Consider the following 27571-nt stretch of genomic DNA (forward strand, 5'->3'; position numbering starts at 1 on the left):
ACCTCAGACAGCACAGCCGGTGACAGGATTCGAACCCGTGTCACCTCCCAGTCTCGGCGTGGGAAGCGATCACCTTAACCACTACGGCACGGGAGCTGGTGAGCCATTTATGAGCATGGGATATTTGCAACTGCTAGTCTATGTATCCCCAGGGTCTGAATTGTTTGCCGCACTCATTGCACTGGCATTGTCTTTTAAAGTGTGGGCACTCAAGTTCTTCAATTTGAAGTTTGCAGAATTTTCTATTCCTGTCAACTTTGCTTCACACTGAATATCTCTGCTTGGAAAAGCCCACTAAGCAGAACTACATTTACATTTAATTTAGGCTTCACGACAGTAAAAAATATAACTTATTGGGCCTGAAGTTTTAGGGCTTAACTCGATTTTTCCCCAAATTTGCAGTCCGAATTGAAGGTCTTCAGGGTAAACCCAATTTTTACCCGGCAAATTGCCCTCACTGAGACGTCAGGAATGCACAGGAATTTGTTTGACAGCAAATGTAGTTACATCACAGTTTGTACCAAACCAGTACAGTTAGTTTGAGTAACTGAGCCAGATTTCTCCCCAAATTTAGCATACTGGTAGTTTTGCCACCAGAATTCGCATGAATTTAGAGCACAGGTTTATTTACCCTATTTTTCCTCCCCGAATTTAGAAAAAAATATTTCCCGAAAACTTTAGGCTCTGCATTTTTATGCTGGTTTCCACAAATGCAGCATCAGAGTAATGAACATACCCTGATTTTCACTTCATCCTTTAGGCTTTCACTAACGACCCTCAGTGTAATTGGAAAGCTGTAGAATGATGCTCCGTGAGGCAGGATCACTCGCTGAGCAGAATGCTGCTCCTCTATCGAGGAGATGTAGCGTTCCGCAAGGTGGAGCAGACGACAGATGTTTTGGGTCCGGTTTGACCTGCGATGAATGCTACAGGAGCTAAGCAAAACTAAAAGCCTCGTTATGTCCAACAGAGTGCTCCATCTGATGTATCGCGAAAACCGTGCCAAAATGTTACTTGACTTATTAATGTGATTATTATTAATGTGCAATCAACAGCACAGCATTGTTATCTCTACTGTTCCCTTATATTTTTCAATCATTTTATTGCATTAGGTATTGTATTACAATTTTTTTCTAACAACAATGCTTTCTGTCAACTTGCACTGTCATTAAGGTGGCTCTCCCAAAAATTATTTAACGGATGAAGACAATGTTCTACAGTGCGAGGAGTTAAGTATTCTACCACAATCTACTGCAACCAACAAAAGCCAATTGATGGTGGGAGAGGCCTGTATTGCTTCTTTGCAGAGGAAAGCATTGTCAGTACAGACCCCTGAGTTTAAGAAATTCCAGAGCTGAGTTGTTTGAATTCATTACAGGACAAAGCACCCAGAAGTGACGTAAGTATACATAGGTAGTTAAATTATGTGATATTGACTGTATGTATAAACCTTAATATGTGCTTTTTGCACACTATCCAAAACCCCCAAAATGCAAACAAATGGCACAACACATAAACTTCAAACACAAACTACCCACCGGTTTGGTAACGAGAGAGTGACAGGTTCAGACACCGCCATGGCCGTCAAAGTCTTGGTTGCATTGGACAAAGCAGTCGTCATAGCTCTGTCACCCATGGTCATAGCGACAACCTGCAACGAACAGGCATCTTTGCAGTGCATTGCAACAAACCGCGTTTCTTCTATATATGTGAGCAAAAATTGCAGTATCCTTTACAAAACAAAAGTAACAGCATTCACTGCGTACCTTCAGCCTGTTGTAGCACTCGTTTATGACACGATGGTGAAGCGAAACAACATCCTGCAGAAGAACAGACAATCATTGCAATCATAGGCAATTTTATAAAATAGGGCTGGTAGAGCTACTGAGCGCAACACTGAGGAGGTAGCCTCAACGTTCGTGTAAATGGGCCCAGATGTTGTTGTTGTCAGTGTGTCAAGCTTCTACTTTTCGCAATTCAAAAGTTCATTAGTCAAAATTAGTGGTGACCACACATTATGAGCCTGTCAATATGCTCATAATACCTCTGTCAGACAGGTGCCCTTACGGCCTTAACGCTTAAGGTCTTAAGTGCACGCAGTCATTAAATTCTTGCCAGACGGTCAGTCATACGGCCTTTGCGACAAAACTGAGATGCAAGGGCAATAAAGCTCCCACAAGACAGTTTACGGCGTTCCCCTGAAACTGTCGAAGTCTCGTTACCAAACACCATGAACAAGATGGCGCAGATTTCCTTCAATTCGAAATAAAATGCTTTTATGATACGTAATGTTCTGCAAACTGTTTTCGTGCTCAACGCCTCGAGTTTTTTTTGTGAATATTTGCACTTTGCTTCTCACTATATCTCGTCAGTTCGAAGTGATACCCTTGAACCACTGCACTCCGTGTCGTCTGCATTGAAAACTGTGCGCGCACAACAAAGCATCGAAATTGCTTCAAAACAAATATCGTTTGCTGTTTTTCAAATTGGCCAAGTGCAAACCGTTGTTTCCGAGTGCTCACAGTGAGAACAAATGCGATTACATTTCATTCAACATTCGCACATGTGTTTATCGGTGTAGACATCACCGGCAAAATGCCTTCAGGGATACTATCTGGCAGCCTCCTAGGGTTTAAGGCCATATTTCAGGTACAGCCTTTTTTTAATGCATTTGCCTTAAAGGCTGTATGTGTGCCCATCTGACAGAGGTATAAGATGGCCCGCTTGCCCTAGAATAATGGCCATTTATTGTAACTGCAAAAAAAAAATGCTTTCCCCGATTTCATAAAATTCCATTCATAGTTTGGAAGGATATGCAGAACATGTACTAGCACGTACACAAAGAGATCACTATGTCAGCGCACACAAAGAGACAATAACCTCGAGTCTCTCTAATAATTACACTTGCCTTTTTGAGCCTCGGCGAAAGAAATTTGTACGACAACTCCAAAATGAAATCTATCGCCAACTCCGCGATTTCTTCTTGGGGTGCTGCTAACGAGATCTGCCACAAGAAATCCATGCCTGTCAGGTCCAACTTTTCTACGACCTGCACAGAATAGAACAGACAACTGTAACGCTAGAGATAAGAACTACTAATGAAATTCTAACACGAGGCTGTCGTAAAATTGCGCTTACTGTGAAAGACCCAGGTTTCTTTAGTTTTCCCTCGTGCTTATTGACTTGCTCAAAGTAGGTCTTGAAGCAGCTGAAAGCTGCAAATACAAAGGACAATACAGTTAAGGAATTAATCAACAATTAGACATTTGTTGAGCGCAAGTTTTGCGTTTTACACATCGGTAAGACTAACCGGTTGATGTGACTTGTGAAGGATCCATGCGCAGCAGCTTCTGCTGAAACAACTGCGACTGTGTTTCAGCTTCCAGGTCAGGCAGGCACTTTTCGAACCAGTCAAAACACATCTGAAACGAAACGAGCGTGACGACACGACGAACGTCAAAGACATGGGAAACAAGTGCAGGTGAAGTATTACCTCTCGGTCCGATTCACAAGCGTCAGGGTTAGCAACTAGAGTCTCCCAGATTTCTTTTGCTCTGCTCCAAGGAAGGTATTGGGATCCTTCTTTGAGCAGGAACTGGAGAAAATCTAGGTGGGTCATAACGTGCTGCGAAAAGAACCAGGATAAGTTCCAGTTCGACTAGGGGTGTGCGTTTGAATAGCGATGCGTCACACGTGCCGTTACAGTATGCGTCATATGTACACCTTCGAGCCAAAGTATTTCAAACGAGCACTCTGAGCACCGCAACGCGCGCCATCTACTGCCATTCGTCTGCAACATTCCAGAGGGCACATAGCAAGAGACACACGATTGGAATCTGGCATAATAGCAGACGACAAGAATATCTCTTAGTTCAATATGGACACTGATGAAATTATAGCGTTTTTATTGTTAATTTCATTGCTTAATGAATTGTTTTGCAATTAAAAAGTTGTTTGAAGTGCTTATGCGTATCTAACGTGAGACACTAAACTTATAAGTGCAATTGTTCCGCGCTGTTTCGCCTTCACAGTATGCCAACTGTATGCCGCCATTTGTTCAAACAAAACAGCCGCCGCAAACTGTTGTCTTCCAAACTGAAGTGCACCCTCCTCCAAAAATCAGCGCAAGCGCGAAGAGCACTCGGTGGAGTCTACATCGGAGGAGACTTTCCAAAGTGCGCCATCTGCGACGCACATGCGCGCCTGTGGAGAATTTGGGTGACGCACCATTATGGCGACACTTTTGGTGTGTGGTATGCGGTGCAAACACACCCTATGTTATACAACGTCTTGAAGAGTGATACATTTCGTACATAATGCCCCATTGTGCCCGTGTTCAGAGCAAAAATGAACTCACTTCTTGGTGCGTGTACACAGCATCCACTAGAACCTTCGGTAAAAGCAGCTTCCCCTGCACCCTTTTCACTGCTTCTTTATGACAGTGTGATAGACTATTGGTCACCAACTTCACAACGTCGTGGTTGCGGTTCAGCTCGTTGAAAATAGACTGAAAGAAAACAAACATTTCCCAGTATGTCACCAACGGTCTTTCAACTACACAACGCTGTCGTGAAAGCAAACCTTATCTTGCTTGTAATATGTGACTTTTGAGTTTGAACCGCTGATGCTTTTCAGAAGCTTCAGGGCAGGTAAAACCCAGACACCCTGAAAGTAAGACAGTCGATTATCTCTCCAAACATCCCTTCACCAAATGTGACAAACCTTTTTGATGTCCTCGACGCACCGTGAGACATACTGTCGCCGCACGCTATCCCTATTGGTGAGCTCTGTGAGAATGTTGAAGAACTCTTCTACCACTTGTTCAGCGTGCGCTTTTGACAGCAGTGAAGAATGAGATAGCTCCCATAGCAGATCTAAAAGCTGCAGAGGTGGTGAATTATACTGTGTGTAGGGGAAATATAGCGTGACAAAGAACCACACCTTAGTTGATGTTTTTCCTTGACTGCTTTCTTTCCCCAACTTTCCAATGAAAGTCAACAATCTCTTCCACGCTGCATCGGTTCCGTTTCGCCAGGCCTGAGAGTGACATGAAACGTGACAGATTTTGAAAATGTAAAAGTGAAGGTGATGCATTCAAAATGTATGCTGTCTCATACGAGTTGACTCCAAGTGCTATTCGGCCATGAAAACTGAACCTCGTTTCAGGTTAAGTAAGGGAATGAGATACTATAGAGCTGCGAACACAAGTTCATATAAGAAGAGTTGATTTTCCAAACGAGCTATGTCATCAACTCATCATGTCATGTGTTTTCTGAACTGGGAAAAATAGCATTCTTCGCTGTTGCAAAACAAAGCAATGGATCCCAACCTTGGGGCTTGTAGCACACTTAGGCGAGTATCGAAAGGTTGCTGAGAAGTTTTAAAAAACGTGCAAAGCTCTGCAGAACTGAGAGGTAACAACGAAATCGAACTTCATTCTGTTTGGAACTAAATGTCTGAATTAGTGTGTTCTGGAACAATTTAATTTAATTTAATATAATCATCATTGTATTACCCCTTCTCAACTGCAAGCAGGACCCCTAGGTTCACCTGCTAGCCACCCATCTCAACCTTGGCAAAAAATGACTGTGTTGATTTTGGAAATCGGCTCTTCATCCACGGACTGCCAAACTCACTTAGTGTGCACTCAAGGTCGAAGTTGTCTCAGTTTAATAAAAATGTATTATCGCCAACGACAGTTCATAATTAAAACATTATATTTCTTTTTATTTGGAATGTTATTGCACAATTGGCAATAACACTGCTGCAGATGTAGCACATACACATATTGGACGTCAATACAATAAGCTATCATCAGGTTGGTGCTTATAGAAAAAAAAAACAGAATGAGCCGCAGAAACAGAAACAGAGTCCATGCAACATCGATACAGTTCTTTACACCTTTGCTTCATAGGAGATGCGTTACCACATCTAAGTATTGTGCCACATGGCATATAGGTTTGCAATGATCATAATTTGCCATGACAATATGCCTTGCACATGCCACCATTCCTTTCCAAGCCATGCACAGGTCAACCATCAATACTGTGACACAGTTTTCAAGGACAACAGGAATGCACAGTGTTTATCGATAAAGCAACAGGAAAAGAACTGGCGACTACCCACCTTGCCAATTAACAATATTAGGTGGTCAAACTGCTGCGTACTAAACTTTGTTGATGCAGCAGCAACAATACCGTGGATGTTGTCGATCACTTGACAGTTTTGCTTGTCCTATGAAGATGAAAACATGAGCAGAACAACAGACACATGTTGTACGCAAAAGGTGCAATGAAATCAGATTGTGAAAGAAAGAACAATATTAACCTGCATGTCCCAAATTTTTGTCAGCTCATCCAGCGAAAGCCTGGGGCCAATGAATTCGATAATTCCTTTGATTTTGTCCATGTACTGGACCTGATCAATGTTACCTTGAAACGTGCAAAGGTAATGGATGATTGAAGCTCTGTCACAGAAATTTGTTGCTCTTCGATTATCTCAATCAACTCAATCAACAATTTTACCAATCAAAGAGTTAGAGATGTTAATAAAACATCACCACAATAATTAAAGTGACGAATGAATTGGTAAGGCCAACAACATAACAACACAGAGCCACCGAAACATACTTTCCAAGGTAAGAGAAAGCACACGGTTTTCCGTGAGCCAGTCCAAAAGTTGTTCGGCATCAATTGCAGCCCTCGACGAATTTGTCGAGGCGCAGTCCTCAATTAACTTGATAAGCTGCATGGAGAATTTCCCGTCGTCAATTACGCGCAAAAAGAAATGCTCTGCAATTGAAAGTTGTACTGTAAAGCGCAGCATTACCTCTTTGAGGCCATTCATCCTGGCATTGAAATGTGAACACTTGAGCATTCGAAGTATAACGTCAAGGCAGAGGGAGCTGGTGTTGACAATCTCACTGGGCCAGAGGTACACACACAGTGTCTTCACTGCCTTGAGAAGGTCTGTAATAGATCCGATGTTCTGCAAACAGAGATTGTCGTATAAGAAATGGTGGAATAGAAGGGAAAAAAGAAAAGACTTGAAGAGCAACAAACTTTATTTTTGAGGTCCTCATCGCTGAGACTTCTGATGTAATCTGTTGCTCTGGCCATGCAAGGTGCAAGTATCGAACACGCTGTTTCCGAGTTCAGAAACTGTGCACACTTTGCTAGTGGACTCAACAGCGCTGCCATTTCCTGCAGGAAAGAAAATAACCCGCTTTCATTCCAAGCAAAATTCAAAATAAAATGTTATTTAAACAATCAAGGTTCCCTTACATTTGCTGTCAAACCATTCTTGAACTTTGCTTCTATTTTGTCGAAGCCGCCTCTGCTGCCAAACTGTAAGAGATAGGAAAAGCCACACCCGGCCAAAATACCGCACGTAAGTACAGTTAAAAGCCGGCAATATTTCCACGAAATTTTGTAACACTTACCTTGTTTATGATATCTAACAGCCAACCATAAGGATCCTATTAAAAATGTAGATGAAAAGAAAGTCTCGTTAGTATAGCTTTTGTTTAAAAGAATTACACTGAGGACACTCTGTGTCACCTCAGGATTTTTACTTACTAAGGAACATTCGGTCTTTGCATATACAATAAGGGGTTGCTCTAAGGAACTTTGACGGTTTTTGTTCTTGCTGTGAAACTCGTTTTCAGCATCAAAGGCCTAAGAGGAAGCAAGAACGTCATGTTAAGATATTCTGCAACCGAATTACTAAAATGTAAGGATGTGCCAACCGCATCCGCGAATCCGAATCCCAGTGCCCAAAACAGCAAATCAGATCTTTTGAATCCATCAACCACGATTGGTTGAATTTCTTTTTCGAATTGCCGCCTCCGGAGTCCGCCGAAAGCCTCATTGGCCGACGGGTGTTTGTTTACATTGCTCTGGACTGAAAGAGTTCAGACAGGAACTGTTACATTACAAGTCTAAAAGTAACCTCGTTTTGTGTTTGATTGTTGCTTAGTTTTATGGAAATAATTCAGACACGAAAATGTATGAATTTCTTGTAGTCGATGAACAACATGTTAAATAAATTACGTTTAAGAAGAACTATGTCGGTATATTTTCTCCCGAAACTGAAGCATTATTTGATTTGTTTTTTCATTAAACAGAGGCATCATATTCTGCTTCAAAACGCTTTTCACTAGAAGTGTATTTTTCCTGGCTTTTTGAACTCTTTTTAAGGAAGCGATTCGAAAGATTTGAGATTCGTAGAACCTTCCTTGGATTCGGATTTGAAAGATTTTGGATTCGTCCCATCTCTACTAAAATGAAATGGCGTCGGGGCTACACTAACCATGCATAGTACGTGTAACAGCAGATTTTCGGGAACAGGGTCATATCCGAGCCGCTCAACAACCAAGTCAACAAGCAACAGCAACATGTTGTAAACCCCTTCCTGCACATCAGGCGACCAGTTGCGGACAGCCAGAGTCGTCAGCAGCTAAAGAGGAAACATCAGTCGCCATTAGACGTCATTGTTAACAAGAAGTACAGGGACCTAACCTTGCGGAATGACTCCGGCATGCATGACTCCATGAAACGCACGCAGTCCGAGTTGTTCTCGCAGTTTCCTGAATAGAAAGATGCAAGCAGACAATTTCTTTAGCGTTTTGCGTACAACATTGTGGTATTATGAAAGAGTGGGATACCTTCTCTGGCAAGGCTGGTTGCTGCTATCAGGCATTTTGCTAACGATTCATCCTTCTTGTATGGAATGGACCACTGGTCCACGAACACTCTTTGCTCCAGCTCATAAAGGTTTGTTGTTGGGAACAAGTGCGGCCCCATGTCTGGTCGTGGAGAACAGCCCTACGAAGAGGATTTTGACGTACTTTGTGATATGGCAGCGGATTTTTCAACGACTGACGTATTTCTATTTCCCATGTTCCGAGACCCGTTGCAGCTTGTGTTGTGTTTGCCACTTTGTGTGTTCCAGCCTCGGGATAGATAAATGCCATTATGCTACCACATTGTTTGACTGCCGTACCACCCCTCACATACCCCACTTTATGTGGTAGGTAAAACAGCATAATGCAATGCAGCAGGTGGACGAGCAGGAAAGCCTGCGAGCCATCAGACAGACCAGCACGACGACAACTAACGGGCAACGACAACAACTTACACCAGCAAATGTGTGGTCTTCGTATATTAAATTATATTTGTTGGTTTGAGCTCAGGCTTTCCCCATCACGAATCTTGCTACGTCTACCACCAATATTACATTGCATGTGATGTGTGTCTTTCAATGCAGTGGCTACTCAAACTAGAAGAGCAGCGTACTCTACACCAAAACCATAGCGAAAGGGGCTAACATATTCAGCGGGTGCATAACAGAGAGGGAGCTTGAGGCTAGTTTGAGCATGACGGCCGTACTCAAGCTTCCTTCCAAATGTCGACACTTACACTTCTGGGCAATTTGCCATCACAGTAAAACAGGGTCGGCGTGAAACACGACTCCGACGCCGACGCACAAGCAGGGCCAAATATCGTCTCGAATTTTGAACGGAAATTGTCAACGCGCCGGCGACATCATTAAATGACGGTCGGGGGAACGTCATTAAACTGCGAATGAATATGTGGGACTTTTCCCGCCTCATCAGCCCGCTGTCAAAATGTAATGTATGGGAGGTAAGTTAAGTTTGCGTGGATGTTATCGTGAACTGATTACTCACCTTTACAGCTCCCACTGAACTGTACGGAGGTGGGGCTGCTAACGGAGTTACACTTGTAGCAGTGATGTCTTTCATTTCAACGTCACTCTGTACAGGGTACTCACTGGTGAGGATGGTAACGGCCTCATTGAGGTCGTTATTGGCTATCCTCAGCACGTTCCTGTTTTCTTCAAGGTCTAAGAAACCCATGTTGTACAGAGTTTCAAGGTTTTGCTCGTGAAGCTCCATGCTTGTGTAGCGGATCACACACGTGAGCGTAGTTCAGAGCAACACAACTGGTACGAAACGAAAACGTTCCATGTACAAACCAACGTGCTACGACAACGAGCTAGGTGAATTAGGTTGTCGCATGTCGTATCTCTGAAGTTAGAGACGCGCACACATTATAAAACTTCAGCACGCATTGCGCCTTCAAGGAAGACGCCATCTTTGACCGATCGCTATGCCACCTGGGGATGGTAACTTAAAGCTTTTGGAGCGCTAAATTTCAACCGCACACTTTGCTCGCAAATTCGAAAGGTATTTTCAATGTGCACTAGCTGCTGTGAAGTGGACGGGAAAATAATTCAGGATTTTATTGTCCTTGAGTGCGCTGCAGCTATTCTTGTACAAATTGTAATACATGTTTCAATACTTAATTCACACTGGTGCTAGACTTTTTCCAATTTTGCCTGTTAATTATATCAGTCAAATTTTTACTTTATAACTTCCGCAATGACGATGCTAAATTTATTTCGGACGCTGGCCATCAGTTAACCATGTGAAGCTGACACTAAGGACTCCGAGAAACAATCTTTAATCGAATCGATTATCTCTGATATTGTAGTCCATATATGTTGGTGAAACAAAGTGTGCTTTCCAAAGCTCGATAGACAGAGCACGACGACAAGCGGGGAATTTTTCTGTGGAGGAGCAGGCAGTTACCATGGGAACAAGCGGAACAAGCACGCCTCGCACCTTCCCGTGAAGATGTGCGCATGTCGTTTTGCGAGTTTGTGAGAGCGAAGGCAAGAGAGACGGGAAGTGGGTATTTTTTAGAGGCGTGAAAAGTGCGAAGTATGGATATAGGTCGCAGCTTTTGACTTCTTTGGAGCCGAAGACGTGCTGCGATAGCTAATGATACAGCTCTGCAGAGAGCTTGCATTTTTCGGTCATCTTGGGCACATCTATCTAGAAATATCAGACCTGCCAGTGCCTTTGTATAGCAAATGGTGATGTAACGTAACTGTTTTGCTCCAAATCTACTCGCAACTGTTATGTTCTTCCGAAGCAGTTATTCAAGTAACACATTGCATTCTGACCTGGAGCAATTATTTATTTTATTTCATTGCAAAATAATAGTTTTTTACTCAGCTTTTCGTATGGTAAAGATATGTTTGCGTAGCATTTTTGTAGGGAAGAAAAAAAATAAACGCAAGGTAGAGATAGTACAGGTCACGTGGTACAGGTACAGGAATGCAAACTACAGGGTTGCTGACACAGATTTGTTGTTGGAGCTGTCCAAGACATAACCTTCAATTTCAGCAAGTAGTACCGCTATGGTGGTACCGCACTGGTGGTAGGTACGCTACCAAGAGTGCACCCGCTTACACGGCGAGAAGTGAAATCAAAATGAGTTTCTCTCCCTGACCTAGTGGGCCATGTGTTGCATATAAAGGTTATGGTTTCAGTCTTGCCCCATCGTGTGTGTGTTTTTCTGTTGTTCCTCAGACTCAAAGAATACATCCGCTGCACCAGCCTGCTACCGCACCTTTCCTGTCGGCAAATACCGGACACCGGGAGGGGGGGGGAACGCAGTACATAGACCTTGAGCATAGACCTTGCATAGACATTACGATGAATGAAACGTTATTTAAGCAAAAGTTACTTTAGTTATTTCAGACTACAAAATTGGGTTTCAAGCGGAAAACCAGTAGAGGTCATGGGCGTACCGAGAGAGGGGCAAGGGGGGGGGGGGGGGGGGCGTGCCCTCCAACCTGGAGCTCCAAGGTCGCTTGTGAAAAAGTGAATTCCTTAGTCGTAGGTCGTCATGACTGTTCTCTGATGTCATAATAGGAACCTCTAAACACCCACACAGTCCACAACGTCCGCCTCCAGAAAAAGAGGTGGTGGTGGTGGGGTTGCACGCTTGCCCCCCCCCCCTCCCCCCCCCTTGGAAAAAATCCTGGGAACGCCCATGGTAGAGATCGTTCGATGACAGCCAGGACGACTCTAGCCAGGACACGATGAACGGCGTCACAAGCAGGAAGGCCCCTGATTGGCCGGCTGGGATGCATAACGTCGCATTTTTATTGGTCCTGTCAATTTCATTTTCATTGTGCCCAGTGTAGTGTGAACTATCTTAAACTATGGCTTCTATGAGGTGCTGTTAATGCCACGCCACCCTCCAGTTTTTGCCCTGTCTAGGATTGGACAAAGTGGATTATGAGGGCCAGTATCAAATTCATGACGCTTGAAAGCTGCGCGCTGGGCACAGAGGGTTCTAATAATAGGTTGTCTACAGTATATCTTCATATGGATCAATGTAGCTTTGATTGCTCATTTTAGCTATCGCTCAATCTTTGGCGAAAATGACGCAAACGAAAAACTCAAGTCGTAAGGTTTTTACTTCGACTTGGCCAATTCCACAACATTGTATGTCCGGACTACACATTCACCCGGACACCGAACGCAAGCCTTGAATTTCCGTACTGTTTGGGTGAAATCCGGACAGGTGGCAACCCTAAGTCATCCTCAAATGCAACCAGATGGTGATTCACCCATGCCACATACATTCCGTTTGTATAAAGTGAGAAGTAAATAACAGAAGTAAAGAGACAAAAAGTGTCCAGTACGTATTCAATGGAAACCATATGATCTATGTGGCTTGAGAGAATCACCCTGTACATGTAAAAAGATTGAGCTTTTTTATTATTATTATTATTATTCCCGTAATCATCTTACTACAGAGGATTCCACAAAGCGTATGCGAGCCAACTGAACTGAAATCATAAAGTCACGTGTGCTGCGGATGAGCCGTGTCACCCGTCCAATATCCTGCTAAAATGCGGGCAAGTTGCGTGTGAAAGTTCACAGAACTAAAAGAAACATGTAAGGAAAGCTTTGATAGAACCGCGCTGCCATTTTAACGAGTTGCAGACGCACGGAAAAGCATGTCCACTCCCGCTTCTGCTGCGCCACCGAGAAGTCAAATGTTTATAAACAGAAAACAAACACAGTTGCTCTCAGTGGTCAAAGCCAACTTCCGTTTCCTTCACTTTTGAAGCTGTCAGTTCAGTTTCTCTTCGCTCTTTCCTTTTTCTTTTTTTTTTTCTTGTGCTTCTGCTTTTCTTCTTTCACCCAACGTAGCAGACGACAGTCGTTTAACAGCAGACGATCTCTGGTATCGGTTTCGCGCTAAATAGACAGGAAGTCTTCGGGAATGGGGGGAAAAAGAAAAGACGCACGTCCAAAACATGTCCAATGTTTTTGCCCGAAGTTTTTGTCAGTGACGGATTGCTACACTAAAGGGCCGTGGCGACACAGTGCCGTGAATGGTCCCTCAATGTATAGTCCCTCAGTGCATGACCACGACCGTCTTGTGTGGTGGTGGTAACACGAGACGATAGAGAGTGGAGGAAAGATACGCCGTTTCCCCGGCGTGGTGACATCAGTGTCAAAATTATAAAAAAGTTTCAAAGAAGAATTTATGGGCTTCGATAATTTTCTTCGCTGTCGGAGCTTAGAACCTCCGGGTAGGGAGTTCCCCCGGGGCGGGAGTGAAGGGGGAGGGGGGGGGGGGTTGCAGATCATCATAGGGATGGGGAGTAATCTGTTGTGAGGTTGCAGTTTTGTCCACTTCCGTTCGGAACAGATCAACTTTGTTGTCATTTGAAGCGCTGTCAACTGTGTGCGAAGAAAATCTATGAAGACATTCTTGAAGGCGGTGTATTGTTGTGACAGATCCTGTAGTTACCAAAAGCGAAACAATCTGCCTGAGACAAGACGTGTTGTTTGTTTCGAGGAGAGGCATCTGCTGAACTAGAACTTCTGAAGCCGGATCACGGGCGGATCCAGATCCTCAATTTGCGGGGGGTGGGCGGGGGGGGGGGGGTGATCTTGGATATCTTGGATCCGCCACTGAGCCGAATGGTTCGTAAGACAACACTAGCAAACCTCATAGCTTCAGAAAACAACAGGCTACCCAAGCATGGCATTATGTCACATAAATTCCTCACATGCTGGACACGATAAAAAAATGAAAGATCCACACATGTGCATACTCGGGTCTTTGTGCAGGATTTTCGTCTGGCAACAATTCTTTTTTTTTTTTTTAACACTACAGCTTTTCAAACACAGGCCAGTTCAGAATACTGCTGGTTATATTTTGTAGGTGTACACAAAGAACGTTATGTTGGTGTTAATGTGTCATGTCAAAACATTCGCCTTTGCTCAATTTAGTTGCCCCTCTGTGGGTCTCGTCCTGTGCATTTCGCTTCCAGCTGGTCGGTGCAAAAATTTCTAGCAGTTACGGAAGAACCGTGGCAGCATTTTTTACAAATTTATATATATATTTTTTTTCTTCTTCTTTTTTTTTTGCTCAGGTTGGTAGAACATCATTGGGGTGTGTTATGAGTTCAGTGATCTGTGCAAAAAAAAAAAAAAAAAAACGAAATGAGAACAGTAAAAATACCTCATATTCCTTCAGTTCAAAGATGCACTTGTATAACTTCGTAAGTAACAGAACCCCGGAGTAATGAGGTGAAAAACATGGACAACAGGAAGGTAGATGGGTAGAAATCCAGCGAACCGGTAGAATGTAGGAAGGGAGTTGCCTCAGGATGGTACAACAGGAAGGTACCACAGAAATTATGGAGATGACATTTCTTGAGATTGAGGGAAGACAACGACAAACAAGAAGGAAGGAACTCAAGGAATGTCATCTCCAGATTATCACCAGCTCGCTTGCATTAATTGCGAAATTATACCATGGAAGGGGTAAAGTGATAAGCCATCTCGTAATAATGGAACGTTTTACTCACAAATCGTATACACCTCAGTGCAATGACATCCTTTTTTTTTAGCACGCTTTTGGAGCACTTACCAAAAGCTCCAGTACAAAAAACAGCTGAAGGTTGCCTCATTTTTAAACCTGCGCGCCGCGACTAACACGTCTCCACCCCTCCTGAGTCAGAGTGAGGCTGACCCAACGTAAAGAGTGAGGGAGAAAGTCGACGCTCGCCGTGCGATGGACGCGATTCCCAACATCGCGGTAGCAGACGGCTGTTGAGGTTGGGGTGAGCGTTCGTTACCTGTGTGTATGTGTGTACGGAGCACCTGCCTTCTGTCTTTCAGTGCGCGGCGTGTTCTGATGTGCGGCACACACAAAAAATGAAGCGTTACACTAGAGACACCAAGTAACAAAGTTGACGGGGGCAGCGTTACTTCTGACAACGCCGAACATGCTTCGTCTGCGAAGGATTGGATTGCTTCTGATGGTCACCTGGATAATGTTGTGTTTGAGGACAGGTCACTGCTACACACGTACGACACAAGGACGGAAAGGTACGTCAGCATCAGTGTTGTCTCCAAGGAAAAAGAAGTCTCTGACTTCACATTGCAGAAGACGTTTCTGAGTTTGTATAACAAGGACGCGCGTTGATAATGGGATGTACGTGCTCATTTGTCCGTCTCAGGGCGTCGCGCTGTGTTGGAGTCCTGTGAAAGACACGGTTTACGAAGCACATGTGTAGTGTTGTAAAAGGAACTTTTGAAAGAGAGTGCTTTAAACTGGTCCGCAGACATAGTTCATAATTTCAGTGTATATGTATAGTTTGGTGTACAACATGCATCCGTCCGCAGCTGGTCCGTAAAGTTAACACGCGTTACTAGTGCTGATGAGGGCCTACTGTTCCTACTTTTTGCGCTTTATTAGTGCAAGCAATGACTTTACCAGCACTTAAGACCAATTACTGTAACAAACAAGGTCTTTCTCAACATTGTCGCTAATTATAGTATTCGTGGTTCAGAGAGGTCACGTGAAACTTTTTATTATTTCTTTTTAATATTATATCTAATTATAATGATTGTTATTATCATTGCTAAGAAATAATAAATTATTTCGAGCCGCAGCTAACTGTTTGTACTAGTAATACTACTAGTTCTACCACTTCACTCGCATCATACAGTAAAAAGTTGTCGGAACTTTGTAAAGGTAAAATAAAACGGGGTTAAATATGCAGCTTCTGATGAAAATGGCGATGCCCCATAAAGCAACTCTGACAACGGGCACAACTTTGGAGGTCTCGTGTTAAAGAACTTGGCGCGCTTGCCGCGGCTTTAATTGCAGCGGGATAGCGTAGAAATTGGCCTTCAAATAGGTACGTCGAGGAGGCACTTAGCAAACAAGACAGAGGAGGATAACGAGCTGCTCATCGAGTATGCTCCACTCAGATACGAGAAATTATAGTGACGACAGGAGGGAATATTAATGTAAATAATGTCAAGCCGATGGAAGCATGAAATTATGTAGTCAGCGCAGATGAAAGAGATAGCTTGATAAGCCTGGAAAGAAGGAAGGACGGGTTGAGGCTCAGCATGTAGGGGGAGGGGGATATTTGTTTATTCCAGGAAAACACGAATAACTTTTATATGTGTATGGAAGGGAATAAGCGGAGCTCATTGGAATAAAGCTTGCCGTGTGCCATTTCGTTTTTTTTTTTTTTTTTTCGTGCGCTTTGTCAAAAGGTCCGAAGACAGAATATGCTCTCCTAAAAATGAACTTCACCGCATAGCACGCTCCTAGCCGACCATCATCTCGAATGATATTGTTATCTGCCCCGATCGTAATTGTCACAAAAAAATGCGTACGCCTCCCGTTTTCAACAAATCCGGGTAGATAACGATATCGTTCGAGATGGTCGTTGGCTAGGAGCGTGCTGTGCAGTGAAGTTCGTTTCTTGGGTTAGGCAGTGTAGTGGATGCGATGGGAAATGCATGACTGCGATCAAAATTGGGGAATGAGGAAGAACTAGGAAGTTTATTTTGAGGGTAAGCAGTTTTACAGATCATTTTACATAGTTAATTACATTTCCTCCGTATCACTACCCACATATCGCTACATATACTTACTCAAATGGATTTACGCATTCTACATAGTACCGTATAGGCCAGGCAAATCTCCCTTCGTGACCACTGCGTGTGTGAAGAAGAGGAAGACCTACTACTACTACTACTTACTACTATATCAAGTGGTTTAGCGAAGAACAGTCGCTGTTCGAAATATCGATGGCCCGACTATGGGATTCCTCATGCATTTTTAAAATCGTACGGCGCCGCGAGAAATTGCCCAGTTCGCATGAAATATGTCTCAGCTAGTAGATTTGAGCGATTTCTAGTGCGTAACGAGGTTAGAGTTCCGGCATGGCCCTCGGAAATCTTACTATATGCAAGGCTCAGGAGATGACGAAAAGATCGCACTCCGCGCTCCGTCTACTTTTGTGACTACTATAAAAACAGCATCTAATATCGATTCATCCAACAATATTTCGTTTATTACATTGAGCAATCTACCTCCTGTCAGGTGCTTTGCCAGCTGTGACCGGCCGACGAGAAGATTCGCTAATGTTTTTAGAATCAGGCGCTACACTCTTAAAAATGAACTTCACCGCACAGCACGCTCCTAGGCAACCATCACCCGGAATGACGTTTTCTCTCCCTTGGTTGGTTGAAAACGGGAGGCGTACGCCTTTTTTCTTTGTGACACTTATGCAGCTATGTTAATTGTCAGAAAAAGGCGTACGCCCTGCCCTTTCCATAAAGGTATTCTGTGCTATGAATGGCCTTCAGCGTGCTATGCGGTGAAGTTCGAAGAAGTTTTATGAGTGTAACACATATAATATGTAACATGTACCGCACTCTAAAAACAGAACTTCACCGCATAGCACGCTGTGCGCCAACCCGTGAATAAGAATGATAGGATTATCGCTTATCATCCTAATTATCATATATCCAAATTGCCACAAAAAGGCGGACGCCCACCACTCTCTCCACCTCTCTCTCACCATCAGTAGCGATAACCCTATCATTCTTGGCAATGGTTGGAGCACAGCGTGCTATGCGGTGACGTTCAGTTTTTAGAGTGCGGTTATGTGTAATATTGGACATAACATAAGTTACACCACCAGTCACAACTCACAAGGCCGTGACTTCTTGCTGAGAACAGAGCGTACACTCTTAAAAATGAACTTCACCACATAGCACGCTCCTAGCCAACCATCACCCCAAATGACAACGTTCTCGACCCTGATTTGTTGAAAACGGGAGGAGGAGCCTATTTTGTGCCGTGCATAATGGCCACAAAATAGGCTCCTCCTCCCGTTTTCAACAAATCAGGGGCGAGAACGTTGTCATTCGGGGTGATGGTTGGCAAGGAGCGTGCTATGCGGTGAAGTTCATTTCTAAGAGTGTAGAGCCATCTGTTTCTACACTCTAAAAAATGAACTTCACCGCATAGCACACTGTGCGCCACCCATTGCCACGAATGATAGGGTTATCGCTTGTGATTGGAAGACGGACGGGGTGGGGTGGGGTGGGGTGGGGTGGGGGTACGCCCTTTTGAGGCAATTAACACATATCAAAATTTACACAATAAGGCGTACGCCACCGCCTCTCTTCGAATCAGAAGCGATAACCATACACTCTTAAAAATGAACTTCACCGCATAGCACGCTCCTAGCCAACCAACATATCTCGAATGATATCGCTATGTGCCCTGATTTGTTAAAAACGGTAGGCGCACGCCTTTTTTGTGACTCTTGTGCTGTTCATAATTGTCACAAAAAAGGCGTACACCTCCCGTTTTCAACAAATCCGAGCAGATAACGATATCATTCGAGATGATGGTTGGCTAGGAGCGTGCTACGCGGTGAAGTTCATTTCTAAGAGTGTATCATTTGTGGCAATGGTTGGCGCAGCGCGTGCTATGTGGTGAAGTTCAGTTTATAGAGTGTAGCCAACCACCATCATCTCGAGTGATATCGTTCTCTCCCCTGATTAACTGAAAACTGGGAACGTACGCCATTTTTTGTGAAGCTACTGTGTGGTCAACAACGGCGCGCGAGCCCATTCTCATTAGCCCCCCCCCCCCCCCCTTGATGCATCGTTTGGGAACTTTGAGCGTGGCCGTTGTTAAGCCTGAGTATACATAGACTTTCTCCACATGAGATTGGGTTACAGTCTCACCATACACACCCACTCAAGTGCGTCTCGTGTAGCAACCCCCATTGTGAGCGTAAACTGTAATTCGAGTCCGTACTATTCGAAGCCAATAACTACACACGTGGGTGCGGGCCGCCCTTGCTTGCCCTCTCCATTACAGCCACGTTTCTATCTCCAAATGAAACCGTGCTCGCGTATTCGGTGAATGGTATAGGAGAGCTATTTTTACCTTCGCCATTCCTCCATATTTCACCGTCCCATATATATATATACGGTCTCACTCGGGAATCGCGATACACATGTACAGTGAACTTGTGTAACAAGCCGTCACGTAAAACGTCGGAAGATGTTCGCCGGATGTAGGGCGTGCGCCCCACACGCGCGGGAGGGAGGGGACGGTAAAAAATGAAGAAGAAGAAAAAAAAAGCGAGAGAGAAGGAAACAGGAGGAATTTTAACCGGAGCCCGCGTGTATAGCAGTCGAAGGTGGAAAGACGACACCTCGATGATGGCGCGAACGAAACTCCGAAGATCCGGTCGCAGTTGTGGTGTCTTCTATTTCAGGGAGCATATTTTGCTCGAGGGCGGATAGGAGTGTGCTGCTGCCTGCCTGCCTGCCATATGGGTTCTCGTGCTTGCTTGTCAGCAGTGCACGCTCTGTCTGGGGTCGGTCGGAAGGTGGGCTCGCGAGAAGAGAGCGATATATTTTGATGATGACGATGATGACGGAAGCGAATCGGTGACGGCTTCTTGCAGATCGAGGGTTGAAATGGGGCGTGAAACGCTATTCCCGCTCCCCTCTCTCTCTCACACACTTTTGCGGTTGGCGCGACGGAGTTTCATGCGTGGCTTTCGTTCGTTTCATGCCTATACGTTCCATATACTCGTCTTGTCGACGGGTGACACAATTTCCGTTTTTAATTTTGTAATTTGACCGCGTTAGAAAAATGTTGTTGTGCGCCCACCACTGCCACGAATGATATAGGGTTACCAGCTCCCATGGCATAGGGGTTAAGATGATCGCTCTCCACGCTGGGAGGCGGCACGGGCTCGAATCCTGTCACCCGCTGTGCTGTCTGAGGTTTTCCCTAGGTTTTCCGAAGACTTTCCAGACGAATGTCGGCACAGTTTCCCCTGAAGTCGGCCCACACTCTAAAAACTGAACTTCACCGCCCATAGCACGCTCTACTCCAACCATTGCCACGATGGATAAGGTTATCGCTCCTGATTCGAGGAGAGAGGGGGCGTACGCCTTTTTGTGGCAACTTGGATATATGAAAGGTGCCACAAAAAGGCGTACGCCCCTCTTTCTCTCTCTCTCTTTTTCAAACACAAACGATAACACTATCATTCGTGGCAATGGTTGGCGCACAGCGTGCCATGCGGTGACGTTCTGCTTTTATCACCACCACCACCACCACCACCACCATCTGCTTTTAGAGTGCAGAGTGCTATGTGGTGAATACCTGTTTTTGTGACACTCATTGTGTCGCGATAACTGTCCCAAAAAGTCGCGTACACCGTGTCGTTCGAGTACATCCTCTCATAGATTGAAACGTCTGCACGTGACTATCCCGCAATATACGACGCCAAACCCACCGTTCTCCGACCGCAAACAAAACGATCCAACCCTTCACTATAAGCGGACTGCGTTTACAATAGGCGCGTTTTTCTCACGCAACAGGCAGTAGCGCCGTAGACGGCATTTTCGGCCGGCCAAGCAAATAGTAGTAGTACACCGCCGTACACAAAGGAAACTACGCCTCCTTGTTGGCCGTTTTCTTTCCTTCTCTCTCTTTTCTTGTATTATCTAATGTATCCTGTACGTTATACACGAGTTGGCCTCACGTTCTTCTTTTTTTCTTTTTTGCTTCAGTCTCCGTCTCTATATCCCCTAGAGGGCGCTGTCTGAAGTTCTCCGAAGAAGCTCATTAAAGTTGATGAAACGATTAAGGGAGGATAGAGAAATGCTCCTGGGGGCGTGTCTATTTGCCTTTGCCCGGTCTTGGCATTTTTTTGCTTTTTTTGGCCGTGGCTTTGGCTTGTTTTCTGTCTCGATGCGAGCAGACGACTAAACGGTCTGCATTATGTTCAGTGTGCGCCGCGGAGGTATATTTATGCATTCGTGAGCGAGTGTACATGGACTGGACTCTGTGCACGTATATATGTACAGGCTGAGAAGGAATAGACGCGTGGTAATTGAAACGGGTATAGGTTTGGGGGTTGTGTTGGAAGTTTGTTTTTGTTTCGGAGGGCGAGAGGGGGGGGGGGGAGATGAAAAAGGAAGGGACCTTTAATGGGGCGCACGAGGTTGCACAGAGGTTTAGAAGTCGGCGGTGAGGTAGGATATTCTCTGCTTATTGTTTACTTTTTGTCTCTCTCTCTCTCTCCCTTTTTTTCTCCTGTTTGGTTTCTAATAGTATACGGGCGCGAGAAAGGCGATGTTCTGCAATTTGGAATTTGCTATGAGCGAGCGACAGTGCGATCAACACTCCACAGCGTACGCGCATGCGTAAAGTGGAAAGGGCAGTTTACGCTTTATTTTAGTTTATTTATTATATTTTTATTTTATACGGAGGATTTTATTATTAACGATATTTATTAATAACAAAATTAAAATTAGATAAGAGAGAAAACGTAAGTATCGTATGATATTCATATATTCAGTATCATATTCATACTAGTACAATCCGCACGGAACTACTCTGGGCAACAACCATATACAGCCCGCATGATTGCAGACTGCTCCTACATCCACGTTGCTTAATACCTCACACAGCGTTATGTACCACCCTGTGTAAAAAAAAAAAAAGTTCCGTTTTTCACCTCCCGCATGCGCTCAAACACTTACGACCCACGCGATATCGGCCCCCGAGATTTCGCCAGCTTTCGCCAATATTGATCCTCGAACTGAGAACGGAATCCTTGATCGAGCACACAGGCTGCCGATACTCGAAGCGCCAGTTGGAGTGGCCACTCCAGCATGAAGTTTGGTGTATACGACTCGGACCACCCCAGAGATAGAGGGGTGTGCCGCGAGGGGTGTATGCCCCCCCCCCCTTCTTCTTCTTCTCGTGGTTTGTGTGTGGGCTATGGTGTGGGAGCGCGCAGATGTGACAGCTGGGAGGATAGATGAGGATTCAAAATGATGGAGACGCGAAATTGGGTTGGAATTGCAGTGGGCGATGTATGGGGCACGACACTGAGATGTCGGTGCGAGATATGCGTGGGAGAAAGGGTGATGTGATGGGGGTGTCTTGACAGGGGTGTTAGTGGTTGATTCACGTCTTTTTTTTTTTTTTTTTTTAAGGGTATGGTTCTGGCTACTGATCGTGTGACAGCAGAGGGGTGCCGAAACTGAGGTCCCGTCCTTAGTAGTACACACTCTTAAAAATGAACTTCACCCCATAGCACGCTCCTAGCCAACCATAATCTCAAATGATATCGCTATCTGCCCCGATTTGTTGAAAACCGGAGGCGTATACGCATATCTGTGACACTTACGCAATTATGATAAGTATCACAAAAATGCGTACGCCCCCCTGCTTTCTACGAATCAGATATGATAACGGTATCATCCTGGGCAATGGTTGGCCCTCAGCGTGCTATGTGGTGAAGTATTGTTTTAAGAGTGCAGGCACAATGAATATAAAACAATGAAAGTTTCATGCAGCAGTCTACTTTTCTTCAGGTGCAAAACAGCTTGAAACCGAAATGTGGGCTGCTACATGAAAGCTTGCACATATTGCTTGTATGCTTGTACCTCATAGACTCTTTGGAGAAGGTTCAAAAACGGGCCGCCCGGTTCGTTGTCTGCGACTATCGTCCCGACAGCAGTGTCTCTGCGATAAAATTGGAGCTCGGTTTAACCACACTGACTCTTCGTCCTAGGATTTCTGCCCTGCTGCTTTTCCACAAAACTTTCCACAACAGCTTCCTCTACACTCTTAGAAATGAACTTCACCGCGTAGTACGCTCCTAGCCAACCATCATCTCGAATGATATCGTTATCTGCTCTGGTTTGTTAAAAACGGGAGGTGTACGCCTTTTTTGTGACAATTACGAACAGCATAAGTGTCACAAAAGAGACGTGCGCCTCCCGTTTTCAACAAATCAGGGCAGATAACGATATCATACGAGATGATGGTTGGCAAGGAGCGTGCTATGCGGTGAAGTTCATTTCTAAGAGTGTACTCCTCCATGCTGTTGCCCCCTAGCCATATATCTCGCCGTGTGGACAATGCGTTTAAGGTAAGAGAATACCGATGTAATACTCGGCGTTTTCCCGAGTCCTGTGTTCCGCGAACTTCACGTTGGTGGAACGATCTTCCTCATGACATTGCTATACAATTAGCGATCAGTTGACTTTTAAGCAAGCAATCCACGATTTATTCTGCTCGCCCTAGTTAATCCTCTCCTTACTCAGCATCTCATCCATAACTTTTGGTGTTTTGCTATTTTTCCCTTGTGATCTTGTACATATACTCTTGCCTATCGTATCCTGTGGGATGTATCACGTGCCTGATTTTCTCTTGTGTTCATTTGTCTCTATTATTCTGCTATGCTCCACTCCGTCATGTTGTACCCGCTTTGCAGGCCTTTGACGTACATACAATAAATAAATATTGACAATAGAAAGCTTCATTGTCCCATATTCAATGTACTGCACTGTTAAAAACTGAACTTCACCGCATAGCACGCTTCTTCTGCGCAAACAATTGCCACGAATGATGGCGTTATCGCTTCGTGTTCAAAGAGAGGGAGGCGTACGCCTTTTTGTGTCAATCTGGATATATGGTGAGTGACACAAAAAGGCGTATGTCCCCCTCTCTCTTCGAATCAAAAGCGATAACCCTGTCATTCGTGGCAATTGCTCGCGCACAGTGTGCTATAGAGTGAAGTTCAGTCTTTAGAGCGTACAGAAAAAAAGAAAAGAAAACACACACACACACACATACACACAAAAACACTTAAACCACTCTCTAAAACTTGTACTTCACCACGTACATAAACACCGTCAACAACCAACCACTGCGCGAAACGATGTCGTTATCACATCCGATTTGATGAGGCGTAAGTTTCTCATTCTCAACATATCAGAAGGGAGAACGTTATCATTCTGAACGCTGGTATAGGCTAGAGGGCGTGTCACGTGACAATGTTCTATTTTTAGACTGTATACATTACAGGGTTTGGAATTGGTCGAAAAAGGTGACGTGTGCCTCACCCGACACCATTTCTCACGACACCATGACAACCACCATTTCTAATCAACATACAACCATCATCTGCGAGACGTTGACCCCCCTTCATCAACCGCCACATCTATACAAGCCAGCGCAGCGCAAATCATCATCATCATCATCACGCCCGAACGTCATGATTAAATCACCAACATATACGCTATCTCATCTCCATCACAAGGCGATCGACTGTCATCCATTTTTGAACGCTCGCGCAAACAGCCCGTCTCCCTTACCCATATCCCTCTCTCTCTCTCTCTCATCCCTAATCTCTTCCATACGAAGCCATCTAATTGCATGTCCCGCGGAATGACAACGATATATAGGAGGATGGGATATATGTCTGATAGATGCCAGTCTCGAGGAGACGGAGAGGGAGCAACTGGGGATAATCCCCCGTCTAAATCCCCCCTGTCTCGCACGAGAGATGATGAGAGAGGATTAAGACGGTTAATCCGACAATGATTTCTGGCACCAGGCCTTGTCTACTGGCAGCGAGCACACATGTGCTGGTGTGCTGACAAGCAGGTTGGCTTCTGCTGCTGTTACTTTTAAGTTTTGACAAGTTTCTAGTGAATTGAAAGTGACTCTGTGTGCAGGATATGAGGCATATATAGAGAGTGATAAATCAACAGGGACGGTCATGTCGACATGATGTGTCGAGTTTTCAGTGTGACATTTCGATCTCATCATACTTTTTTTTCTTTTTTTTTTTGCGGAAGTTTGGATTTATGGGAATACTTTTCGAGCCGTTCTACGTGGACGTGTTCCCTCCCAGTTTGTCACATTGTTTTAAAATGGATAAAAACCCTCGTGCAGGGTACCATTTGGGAAGCACGACCAAAGACACAGCACTGTTACAGTGCTGTGTTTGTGTCGTAGCACAGTTTCCAACACAGCACTGTGTCATGCTTGTGTGCTGTGTTTGTGTCGTTCTACCTAAGTGTTACCCTGATCTAGGATCTTTATCTATTTTAAAATTAGGCGCTAACCAGCCCAGTTTTTTACCCTTTGCAGCTTATATTGTCACATTGGTTTTGAGGTAAGGTTACGAATAGGACAGACGAGATAACGGAAAGTAATACACTCTAATTCTAATTAAAAAATATTATTAAAGGCTGGAAACGAGTTGTCGTAAAACACCTTTTCGTGTGGGACTTGAAACCCTCGAGATTACCAAAGGACGCAACAATACACCACTACAGGGGATTTGAGAAATTATTCCTGGAATTCGAAGTAATAACTTTGCACGCTCATTAAAAAAAAAAAAAAAAAAAAAAGGAGAAAAGAAAACACACATATAAAGGCACTTTTCACAAGCTCGTGACTCTGCAATCTGCACCTTGGGTCGAGTGTCCTACACGTCAGCTCCGCCCACAAATCTAAAGACTTCCGTGGTTGGCTTAGGCGTGGTGGCGTGCACAAGACCCCTCTGAGTCACAACGCGTAAATATGCTTTCTCGTCTGCCTGCTCGTCCGCCATCTTCTTCTTTATGCCCCACTCTCAATGTGCGGACTACATTCTCCGCTGGCGGAGGTACACACCTGTGACTGTAGCTCTTATGTGTGTCTTGGAGCATAAGTTTATTGTACCCGTGTTGGGGCTGAGCAAAGATGCAGTGCGCAAAGACAGCAAAAACTAAGGGGCAGGTGACATGGGTGCTAGAGAGCGTCCTTTTAATTAAGCTTCGTTGAGCATACTACTCGCGGGGCAGGCTTTTTCTTGTACGCCGTAATCGAATGGCACCTCTTCGTCTTTTCCCTCTCTCGACAAACGATCCAATTAGGAGGTAGATAGGGTCAGACAAAGGGGGTCCTCATAACGAGATTCTCGGAGGCCATTGTTACTGCTCTAGGCGGATATTACATAAAAGCCGCGCATTGTCTTATATGAGGCGTTTGTTGCACATCATCCTGTTTATGGCCGTGTTTATATAGGAATAACGTGTACATTGATTCGAAAGTGGGTGTTCCCCATACCGTTGTATACTGTGTGGGGCGTGTTGCGAGGAGCGTTGGAAACGCTCCTCGCATGTATGCAATGGGGGACTTCGTTGAGTACGTTTTTAACTGTAATGTAGTATTAAGTAGTAAATTGAGTATCGAGGACAAAAATAAAACATCGCGTCGCCGTAATTAATAATATTTTGTCCTCATTATATAAGAGATATGTTTGAAGAGCCAGCTATAAGAGGGACTGACCAGCCATTGATATCTGAACATATACTCTACACGGAACGTGGAAGAGAAGTATGAAGTTGAAGTAGGAAGCATCACCTTGAGCATGAGGAGAACGAAGTAGTGAACCCTCGTTAATATGACCCCCGATAATATGACATGCTCACTTTATGACCGTTTTTCTTGGGAACCGTTCCGCCGCCATGTAAATCCAACTCGTTAGTATGACAATCCACTTATCCGACTATGACTGAGATTTTTGTCACAAGTAGTGTCAAACACGGGTATTATCTTCTCGTTATTATGACCACGTCGCATGACCCGCACAGTAGCCCCAGGGAGAGGCTACACACGTACCTCAGGCAGAGGGTGACAAGTGTTGAAGTAGGGCGCCAAGGTTCGGGATGACTCCTGATTTTGCTGACCTCGGAATTACTCGTAGCACTTTTCGGACTGCCAAAGCACTGTAGTGCTTAAAACAGCAGTGACCACGACACCAGGTCACACTGTGCTGCTGCTGTTGTGCACCTAAGAATTGCCGGAACGAAGCGGTCTCTGAGGTCAGCGGATTGTGCGTTTCTCGTTAGTATGACAATTCGCTTTATGACGAAAATCTGTGGGAACGGTGGTGGTCATATTAACGAGGGTTCACTGTATACAGGAGGCGTATACAGGAGTATACAGGATCGTTCTCCTCATGCTCAAGCTGATGCTTGCTACTTGAACGTTACACCAGGTCGCTTGTGTACTTGTTCTCTCTTCGACAAGTATAAAGTGATTGTAGTTTTTCATGCTCGGGTGGTAAGACCAAAAAAACTACCGATTGGCACTGACTGCGGGATTTGTATACGGTTCATTAATCTCGCGTACTTTTCGGACGGGGCCACTCCTCTGCTCGTATACTTTCGCATACTCGCAGACATGCACGTGCGCCACTCGTTTTGTATATATTCGAGCCCGTGGAACCACACGAAGATAGATGAGGCGCAGTGCGGTTATGCACACGGCAAAGATAGTTCGTCGTTCTTCCTCTGGCATCTCGTTTGGTGTACTCTTTATCCTCGCGTTTTTACGGACCTTCATTAATAAAAGTTAATCCGGGGGGGGTCAATACGCCGCAGAAGTGATTAGCATGCGAGAAAGGTAATTGGAGAACGCCGAGATGCGTAATTACAAAGTATAGTAACAATAATAAAATAAGGGAGCACGCAAAAGAGAAGGGAGACCGACCCGGTGGCGCGGATGAGTTATAATAAGGAAACAGG

At 44.6% G+C, this 27571-nt stretch overlaps 2 protein-coding genes across 3 annotated transcripts in view; one reads left to right on the top strand and one right to left on the bottom strand.

The window, feature by feature from the left end:
* LOC135391123 (ubiquitin carboxyl-terminal hydrolase 24-like) overlaps positions 1-10116 on the bottom strand; it is a 36686-nt gene extending 26570 nt beyond the window's left edge. The window contains exons 1-23 of one of the 2 annotated variants that reach the window (XM_064621222.1): positions 9689-10116; positions 8666-8825; positions 8520-8587; positions 8311-8457; positions 7578-7676; positions 7442-7477; positions 7284-7346; positions 7062-7202; positions 6829-6987; positions 6630-6744; positions 6328-6431; positions 6127-6234; positions 4942-5037; positions 4723-4881; positions 4582-4665; positions 4358-4507; positions 3494-3625; positions 3311-3422; positions 3139-3215; positions 2909-3049; positions 1767-1820; positions 1539-1651; positions 737-914 (exon numbers count right to left, since the gene is read on the bottom strand). In XM_064621222.1, coding sequence (XP_064477292.1) covers positions 737-914; positions 1539-1651; positions 1767-1820; positions 2909-3049; positions 3139-3215; positions 3311-3422; positions 3494-3625; positions 4358-4507; positions 4582-4665; positions 4723-4881; positions 4942-5037; positions 6127-6234; positions 6328-6431; positions 6630-6744; positions 6829-6987; positions 7062-7202; positions 7284-7346; positions 7442-7477; positions 7578-7676; positions 8311-8457; positions 8520-8587; positions 8666-8825; positions 9689-9916 — 2724 coding nt within the window. In that variant the 5' untranslated portion in view covers positions 9917-10116. Of the gene's footprint in view, positions 1-736; positions 927-1538; positions 1652-1766; positions 1821-2908; positions 3050-3138; positions 3216-3310; positions 3423-3493; positions 3626-4357; positions 4508-4581; positions 4666-4722; positions 4882-4941; positions 5038-6126; positions 6235-6327; positions 6432-6629; positions 6745-6828; positions 6988-7061; positions 7203-7283; positions 7347-7441; positions 7478-7577; positions 7677-8310; positions 8458-8519; positions 8588-8665; positions 8826-9688 lie in introns of both variants that reach the window. The other variant, XM_064621221.1, reaches the window with a different exon arrangement.
* Positions 10117-14905: 4789 nt separating this feature from the next.
* The window catches only part of LOC135391124 (tyrosine-protein kinase transmembrane receptor Ror-like), a 176378-nt gene continuing 163712 nt past the window's right edge, over positions 14906-27571 (top strand). Inside the window, exon 1 of the mRNA XM_064621223.1 lies at positions 14906-15232. Within this exon, the coding sequence (XP_064477293.1) occupies positions 15130-15232 (103 nt within the window). The 5' untranslated portion in view covers positions 14906-15129. The remainder of the gene's footprint in view (positions 15233-27571) is intronic.

This window comes from Ornithodoros turicata, chromosome 4, assembly GCF_037126465.1.
Source record: "Ornithodoros turicata isolate Travis chromosome 4, ASM3712646v1, whole genome shotgun sequence".
NCBI lineage: Eukaryota > Metazoa > Arthropoda > Arachnida > Ixodida > Argasidae > Ornithodoros > Ornithodoros turicata.